Raw genomic sequence first — 8,677 nt, forward strand, 5'->3', positions numbered from 1 at the left:
GACAACACTAAAACTATAGATTTCTGTCATTTGCCCAGTTAAGTGTCAGATAAGGAAAGACGAGTGCAATGGTAAAGATGCAATCACCACATACAACTTGTTCAAACTTGAAGTTGGCTTGCGATCTAAGAGATTATGGAAACATGAACACAGGACAGGATCACCTACATATGCCCGTTCCTGCTTCAAAAAACTATACTGCAAGAGTGATGCTGTCAAATGAACAGATGCTGGAGTGTGATCTGAACAGTGATGCCATAACAGATGTAGCCAGGTACTAGAAAATAAATGTGTTCTCATCATATTCCAGTATGCTAAATAGCTGACGTGTGAAAGCATTTTGAATAAAGCACTGTTGTCATCCTTCATTTTCAAAGGTGACAGTACCTGACAGTATCTGTCTGAAAAGATAAATTAGGGATGGTTACTCTTTTCTTCAGGGAGCACATATAAAGCCAGACCTTTGATTAGGAATCATCACTGCAATCTGAAATGCCTATTGCCATTTGCAACACTGCCTCCTAGACTTGAGGTCAGTCTTGGCTCAAAACAATCAATTCCAGTCCTGAGATTGTCAGGCTAGTCTGCCATTTGCTGTGGTTTCACAGTCATCCAGGATATTGGTTGTTTTATCTTGTTATGTAAGGGTTACTATCTAAGTGAGACTATATGTCCAATTATAATCTAGATTAAAAGATCATGGTATGAATAAAAGAATCCCATTTAAAATGCTCAGTAAGTCTTATGTAACCTTGCTTTTTTAAAAACTCATTCATCTGAAAAAACTTTTATGAAGTTATCATTCAATTCAATGAAAGGTGTGAAGGTCTTGTTAATGTTCTTAATAACCCCATTATTTATTAAACTGAATAAAACGTTGCCTGGGCTTGGGTGTGTCTCTTCTAACACAACACAGATGATTTTACCAGATTCTCATTTGGACCATATATTCATAATTAAGTCAAGGTACGCTGTGGCACTACAATTTGTTATTATCAGAGGTCACTTAAATCCCTTAAGTGCAAGGTACAGATGAACTTGATTAAATAATCATCCTCTTAAATCAAGCACTTGGTGATTAGTAAATTGATGATTTCAATTATAGCAGCTCTCCAGCCTGGGACAGAAAAGTGCGGAAAACATAAAACCAATCATCTTCTGAAATTATTATTGGATGCAAAATCACTAGAACAGGGAAAAGGTGTATTATCCTTTAACTTACCCCACCCAAAGGAATGTTACCAATGAAGCAGAAAGAGAACAGTTAATTCACTTTTAAAAAATATATCTTAGTGATAGGAATACAGGCAATCTCTTACCTTCATTTTGCTTATCTCTATCTTTATTTTCTTCATTGCATGGTGACTATTTTGTGCTAAGGGAAATGTTATTTTAAAAACAAATAAGGAAATTGAAGGTAGCACAATGTGTATTAATATTAACCAGCTTTTTGTCATATTCGATCAAAATCAAAACACTCTTGGACTCATAAGGTTCCATTGACAACTAACCTGCTCGGTATGGCCATGATTGAGGTTTCTTTTTTTTTTTTACTGGACAACGCAAGTTGTACAACACTGATCTTGCTTCTCGGGTAGGGATGAATAGTTCATTTGCCTGACGATCTCAGCAAAAAGTTCATCCACCATTGATTTACTTTTTGCCGATGTTTCCATGAAAGGGCAGCCCCATTCTTGAGCCAGAGCTCTGCCTTCTGAAGACATAACCTCTCTTTCTGGTTCCAGATCCACTTTATTTCCCACTAGGATCAGTGGGACTTTTTCATATCTCTTCACTCTGACAATCTGGTCTCTCATGGGCTTGATATCCTATTCAAACAATCACAAAGAGAAAATAAAATTATGCTGTCTGTATGACCATAACAGAAGTATTACAATATCACAAGAAGTCATCCCTTGGGGATTATAGAAAGCTGACTCCAAAATAAAACCATATACCCAAATGGAGAAAATAAACATTTTTCTCCGCTGAAGTAGGAGCTTGATAATTTCCACAGATCCCACCTGCTGGGTTTCTGTCAAGAATATAAAATGTAGGCTGCACACACCAACCTTAGGACTCATACTTCTTTCCCCTAGTCTGTCCTGATTTTAAAAGTTCCCAAATATGAATTCATTTGTACATAAGGATGTTTAGCTATTGCCTTAAACCTGCCAGCTTGTCAGCACTCCTGAAAACACCTGTTATCCTGCCACAGGCTTGTGGCATCTAGGCATTCCTAGCCATTTAGCAAGAGTGCCTGAGAGAAAGTGTTTCAGGTGGCAACAAAAACATCGGGTCATGCTTAGAAGGCCAGTTCAAAACAGATTTATACACTTAAACATTTCATTTTAAATGTAATGGTAGGCCTTCATCCCAGTAAAATCAAACACCTTAAAATACACTAGAAACCAATCTAACGGTGAGCAGCTCCTGGGAGGGACAAATGCACCTAGGAGGAGTCTGGGCAGGGAGAAAGTCATACTTCTTTTTGCCTAGTTAGTTTCTAACTTAACTAACTGCCTGTTAGTTTCTAACAGGTTTTACAACTTGAATTTTCTCCCCAAGTGTATTATTTTTTCTAATTACAATTGATAATAAAAAGAGCCTTGCTGATTCTCAGGTAGCATCAACTTTAGTGGCGGGGGGTGGGGTGGGAAGTATTGATTTAAGGCAGTTTTATAGATTTAATACTAATGTCACAATATTTTTAATTTTCCATGACTTAAAAGGTTTGACTAAAATATCAAACGTGTTTAATTTGAATAGTTAACAGTAAATGGAATATTCACTTGTGGGAAGGAGGAAAAGCAGAGGACTGTGAATATGTATGAAAACACTATTTGATGTTCGCAACGATTTTGTTTGCTCATGTTATCAATTTGGTCTTCTAGGTTAAGCTTTTTTCCCCGTGTCCTTACTGAAACACAAGTTCAAATGAGAAACCAAATTTATGATAGGCTTGAAAGAGTTTGTCTCTGTTGAAATAATGGCAGTTTTTCACTTCATATTTATGCCTAAAACAACAGCATACATAATGGAAATCATATGAAAAATCCTTCAAAAGACTTGTAGCCTCAAGAGAGTCAGCTAATAGAATAACAAATCTCTTGAGGATCCTTTAGAAAGAAAATGCCTGTCAAATAGCACCTTTGATACTTTGGTACTTTCTGGGGGGGAAATGCTGTTATGATACTACTATTGCTTTGGAATTCAAGCCCACACAAAGTGTATAGTTTGTTTTGGTCACTATACTCATTATTTCTTTAAAAGAAAAAAAAATCATGAAGTAGCTATATGTGGTTACTGGAAAACTTCAGTAGAGTACTGTAATTTAAATACAAAGTGGAATTAGCACATTGTATTTGGTAAAGCACTTAACGTCTTTTAAGCAACATTAAGCTCATACCTTTAAATGCAGAAAAACTATCCATTTCCTAAATCAATGGAGGTCAATACAATGGGTCAATATGAGGTCATTTGTTTTCAAGGAATAAATAGCAACATTTACTGCATCTCTTAAAATAATGTTAAACCTTCGGTCTGCCTCCCAGTGAAGGACAGGACAGGTTTTTCAGAAGAAATTGGACCACCTCCAGCTTGGCCACCCAGCCAGGGTTAGAAATTTGCACTTGTCTGGTGTTCTCTGATCCACATATTTTGTTTAAATATAGTTAGTGTTATCAGAAACAACTTGGATCAACTGCAGAAGAGGAGAGTCACAGTAGCTTTCTGTAGGCTATTAATTCTAGGTAATAATCTTTTCAGTTAGTAACTTTCCTTCACACACCCCAAGGTGAGTAAAATGCCTAGAAGGCAGGCCTTGAGTTCTTCATCTTGTAACGCTAAGATTTATGCATCTGGATGAGAGAACAGAGGAAGAAGTGGGGAAAGCAGACCCAGAGGAGTTACAGATACCGGGCTCCAAATAATTTTGTCTCCAAAGTTTTCTATTTACCTGAGGTTATCTGTTAAATGTTGTTCTGGTTAAGTACCTTGATCAATACTTGTTGAATCGAACAAGCAACTTCAGAAGGTTCTATTCCAGGCTAAACATACACAGGCTGCCCTATTTCTTTCTCACTTTGACGCAAAAATAACTTTGAAATATTTGTTGACGGTTGTTACTGCAGACTCTCTATAGAAAAAACCCGATACTTTTCCCTGCCAGAAGTAACCTCAAAAAATGCGCCATGTCTAACTTTCAGAAGCAAAACATAGTCATTAACACACAGTTCAAGCTCACCAGAAGTAAATGTGGGATCACCACACCCCCTTCTAACAAATTACAAGACTCGGTTTGGTTACCTGGAAAGACTGTTGATTAACCAGGCTATAAACCAGGATGAAACCTTGGCCGTTTTTGATGTAGAGATCTCTCATGGAGGCAAACTGCTCAGTTCCTGCGGTGTCCAGAATTTCCAGCACGGAGGGGGAAGAGTCCACTTCGATCTCTTTGCGGTAGAAATCTTCAATGGTGGGGTCATATTTCTCAATGAAAGTCCCGGTGACAAACTGCACAGTAAGGGCAGATTTGCCAACCCCTCCGCTCCCTAACACCACTACCTTGTATTCCCTCATGAGTCTCACCTTCAGCAACTTCTACCAGAGGGAGGGAAAAGAACACCCCGCTAGCCACGGCGGCTCGGGGAGGCGGAAGGTGGGCGGAAATCTGCGAACTGGGGAGGAGAGTGCGGAGCGGCCGAGGGCCCAACGGGGGAAGAAGAGGAAGTTAAAGGAGGGGGAGGGGAAAGAGCCAAGTGTCGGGTGGGTGGGGATGGGATGGTGATGCCCTTCCTATAGGAACCGAAGCCCAGGCAGGGGGCGTGGGGAGGAGGGCAAGCACCGAGAGGCGGGGTGGGGAGACGCGCCGCGCCCCTGAGGGAAGCGGTGGGGGCCGCGCAACGGGGGCCCCCGCGGCCAGGGTTGGCCCGACACCCCTCCCCCCGCCCTTCACACAAAGGGGCCCAGGGACCCCGCTTCCTGCTCGCGCCGCCGAGCCGGCCCAGGCCTGTGGGCTCGGCTCCAGTCACTGCCGCCCGGGCGGGTCTCTGGGCCGCGGCTCCCGCGGGCGTCGTCCGGCCTGTGGGGAGGGGGGTGAGGGGGCGCGTTACCGCCGGGCCCCCGACCGCCGCCCGCCATCCTCGCTCCGCAACCCCCTCCTCCCCGCCAGCTCCTGCCCGGACCCGGACCCGGACCCGGCTGCCTCCGCCAGCGCCGCCGCTTACCCCGCCGTCCGCACCCGCCCGGCCGTCCGGGAGGCTCCGTCACGCCAAGGCCATGGCCAGCGGCCGGCTCCTCGGTCTCACCGCCGCCCCAGCGCCGCTGCTCGCGGAGGGGAAAGGGGCGGGGGCCGTCCGGCGGCGGCGGCGGCCACTCTGGGCGAAGCCACCTCTTTTTTTTCCTCACCCCCCCACCCCCCCCCCCCAGCACACACCCGGAAGGGTTTCCCTGACACACTGGCTGAGGTGCCCCAGTTCCCCGAGACTGGCCGGGATCACTTCCGGTGGGGAAAGTCCCACCTCTCCGGGGCGAGCCGGGTGGCTCTGGGGCCGCGCCCTGCCGAGTGAGGCGGCAGGGGACGGTCTCGGTTCGGGGCCGCGGCCTTGGCAAAGGGCCTCTCAGAGAACCTCCGGCGGCCTTCCCTTTCCCGCCCGCAACCCCGGCTGCTGACAGTCGCATCCCAAAGGCACCAAACCCCTTGGCGTCTCCGGGGCTCGCAGCCGGAGGACTCGCGCCGCCGGCTGGCGAGTGCTGGACGGCGGGTTACCATCCGGCCCCCAGGAGAGCGCCCAACATCCCGGCTCGAGAAGGCGCAAGGAAAATAAAGCAGCCAAAAAAGTTCTTTCTCCTTGCTCGTGTTTCGAACACTTGATGTTTCTCTAGAAACGCATGCGAACTACAGTACTTTTATCATCTTGGCAAATCGGCTTGACTCCACCAGCAAATGCCAAAGTCACTCCTTCCCTTCTTATCACAAGGCTCAAAAACAACAGGAATAGAAACACTTTATCTGACCCTAACTCAGCTTTGCCATATTTGATTCTAACCACTACACGGCGGGAAAGGTAAGCAATACTCAGGGGAGAGTTGATTGGAAATTGTTTAGGCCTACGAGACCAATTGCTTTTAATCTTTCATTATCTGCCCGCACAGCACTGCCCGCAGCTGGCTCTTCCCCGATAAAGTTTGTTTCAATGGTCATCCTTCATAGTCCTTGAAATGCAAAAGGAAAGGACTGGTGTTAAACACTAAGTTTCTATTTTTAGATAAATTCATTACTTCTTACATATCTTTCCCGCTGCTAACTTTCTATTTGTAAACTTTGTGTCAGATCCATAGAGCCCCAAGGCTCGATTATATTTTAGGCATGTCACTCCCTTTTTGATTCAAGCATGCACCCAGGAACCTGAGAGACTGCTCGTCTTAAATTGATTCCAAATTCCCTTACTTGCAAACCCTCACAGCCAGGCTGGATGAAAAGAGATTTATTACCAAACCCAAACTGGTAGATATTAGAAAACAGACAAATCCCGGTAGTTTGAAGTCCCACTGTGTCTTTCCCTGAGCACTCCCCAATGTCACTTACAGTGTCCAGAGGACTGTTTACTTCAATTTCTCCTCCGCTCGGGGCTGCTGCAATCTGTCCAGCGGAGTCCCCAGCTCTGGCTCCAGCTGGCCTGAGTCCCGCCTGATATCTGAGGCACTGCCCTCTGCTGGAAGAGGTTGGTCTATGAGTTTTGAGTCTCCCCATAGGTCACTGCTCCTTCCACACGTGCTGTTTCCTGATTTGGAGCGCTGCTGCCCATCTCCCTGTCTAGCTGTCTCCAGACTGTCTGGTGAGATCTACACCCTGCACCAACCCTGCTTGAACCTGAGTCTGGAAATCCTCTTCTGATCCAGCAATCACTGTTGAGAAATAGTACCCAACCTCTGCCTTATTACTAAACTGTCACAACAGGGAGCTCCTCTTTTTGAGGTTGTCCCAACTGTTGGCAAGTCTCATATCTCTGATTGTGTTGGCCAAACTGTTTTGGACACAGTTCTTTGTTTCTCCACACAGTGAAACGTGCTCCTCCCCTCAGTACACAGTCCTACAGGGTCACTCTTATCAGCTACACAGTTGACATATGTCACACTCAATCTGAAGCTCCCTCTAAACTTTCTTGGGAACAGGCTTCATTCCAGCAGCAGTTAGGAAAGCAAACAATTGGAAGTAGCTTAAAATGCCCTTCAGTAGACAATTCTAAAATAATTGTGTGTGTGTGTACATTTGCAAAATGAATACTATGCAGCTATTTATTTAAAAGAAGAAAGATCTGTAAGTGCTGATATGAAAAGATGGTCAGGACATGTGATGAAGTTGAAAGAAAGCAAGATACTGAACAAATACATAGTTGCTTCCATCAAGGTAAAATATGTGGGAAAGTGTGCAATATATAGTTGCGTGTCCATTAACACCTGAAACAAGTCATGAAGTATCCACGAGAGGTATTATCAAAGGATTTTCATTTCACAACTTTTTCATTTTTCAACAATGATCAGGTGATATTGGGGGGAAGAGGGAATAAATACCATTTCATGATATTTTTAAAGGAGAAAGAAGAAATTTGTTGATCATCACTTCCTCAAAAAACAATATCCTGACTGGGGATCAGCGGACAAGTCTGCCCAATTTAAACTCCCTTCTGCTGCCTGTTCTATCCTCCCCAAACATCTCTATACTTAGAAAAGTATTTTCACATACATTATCTCATTAAACTCCAGTTGTTCGCAAGTTTACTTTTATTAGCCAATGAGAGTTAAAAACCCAATTACAAGAGCACAGCCAGGCAGTTCAGTGCCAAGGTCTCTGAACCAAGGAAGGCATTTATGCGGCCGCTTGCCTACCTCCTTAGCTGTGGCACCACAAGCAAGTGATTTCACCAGTCCAAGGCTCTAGCTTCTCATCTGTAAAATGAAGCTAACCATTTCATGTGAAAATACAATAAAGTAGTATATGTAAGATGCTTAGTTCAGTTCCTTGCTCATGACCAATCCTCAATAAATGCTGTCTCTTTGGTTTTTATTTAAAAGACTTGGTAAAGTGTTATATAAAAAATTATCAGTGGACATAGAAAAACAAAACTTTAAAAGACCAAATATCTCTCAATGGCACAAAAATAATAACCAAGTTACTCTTTCCAAAGATATTTATTGTTAAAACCTTCTTGTGTTTCAGGGGTGCTGAATGTGCTAGCATTTTTATCAACCCATCTTCTATATGTATTTTTATTTTTTTTAAGATTTTATTTATTCATTCATTTGAGACACACAGAGAGAGAGAGAGACAGAGACACAGGCAGAGGGAGAAAGAAGCAGGCTTCACGCAGGAAGCCCGACATGGGACTCGATCCCAGGTCTCCAGGATCACGACCTGGACTGAAGGCGGCACTAAACCGCTGAGCCACCCAGGCCGCCCTATATGTATTTTTAAAATTTATTTTATTTATTTTTTATTTTTAAAAACATTTTATTTATTCATGAAAGACAGACAGAGACACACACACACACACACGCACACACACACACAGAGGCAGAGACACAGACAGAGGGAGAAGCAGGCTCTATGCAGGGAGCCCGATGTGGGACTCTATGTGGGACTGGATCCCCGGACTTCAGGATCACGCCCTGGGGC

The 8,677-nt window shown here is 44.1% G+C and overlaps 1 protein-coding gene across 5 annotated transcripts; it reads right to left on the minus strand.

Moving 5' to 3' along the window:
* Window positions 1-1,511: 1,511 nt before the first annotated feature.
* RAP2C (RAP2C, member of RAS oncogene family) lies at window positions 1,512-6,833 on the minus strand. 5 transcript variants are annotated; one of them, XM_041740100.1, is made up of 5 exons: window positions 6,590-6,818; window positions 5,229-6,216; window positions 4,591-5,083; window positions 4,309-4,469; window positions 1,512-1,829 (listed from the first exon to the last, which is right to left on the minus strand). In XM_041740100.1, the coding sequence occupies exons 4-5, from the start codon at window positions 4,381-4,383 to the stop codon at window positions 1,551-1,553; spliced, it is 354 nt and encodes a 117-aa protein (XP_041596034.1). In that variant the 5' UTR covers window positions 4,384-4,469; window positions 4,591-5,083; window positions 5,229-6,216; window positions 6,590-6,818; the 3' UTR covers window positions 1,512-1,550. The 5 variants fall into 5 exon arrangements, with proteins under 5 accessions (XP_041596034.1, XP_041596030.1, XP_041596032.1 ...); XM_041740096.1 differs by having other exon boundaries at window positions 4,309-5,083; window positions 6,590-6,820; XM_041740098.1 differs by lacking the exon at window positions 5,229-6,216 and having other exon boundaries at window positions 4,309-5,083; window positions 6,590-6,820.
* Between the last annotated feature and the right edge of the window lie 1,844 nt (window positions 6,834-8,677).

This window comes from Vulpes lagopus, chromosome X (genome assembly GCF_018345385.1).
Source record: "Vulpes lagopus strain Blue_001 chromosome X, ASM1834538v1, whole genome shotgun sequence".
NCBI lineage: Eukaryota > Metazoa > Chordata > Mammalia > Carnivora > Canidae > Vulpes > Vulpes lagopus.

Excerpts from the sequence above, each read along its gene's own strand:
- RAP2C (XM_041740095.1), bottom strand. The coding sequence starts at position 5,682 with ATGCGACTGTCAGCAGCCGGGGTTGCGGGCGGGAAAGGGAAGGCCGCC. Across the intron at positions 5,084-5,228 it reads GGGCGGGTGCGGACGGCGGG|GCCGGACGACGCCCGCGGGA; the intron begins GTAAGCGGCGGC and ends CCCTCCCCACAG.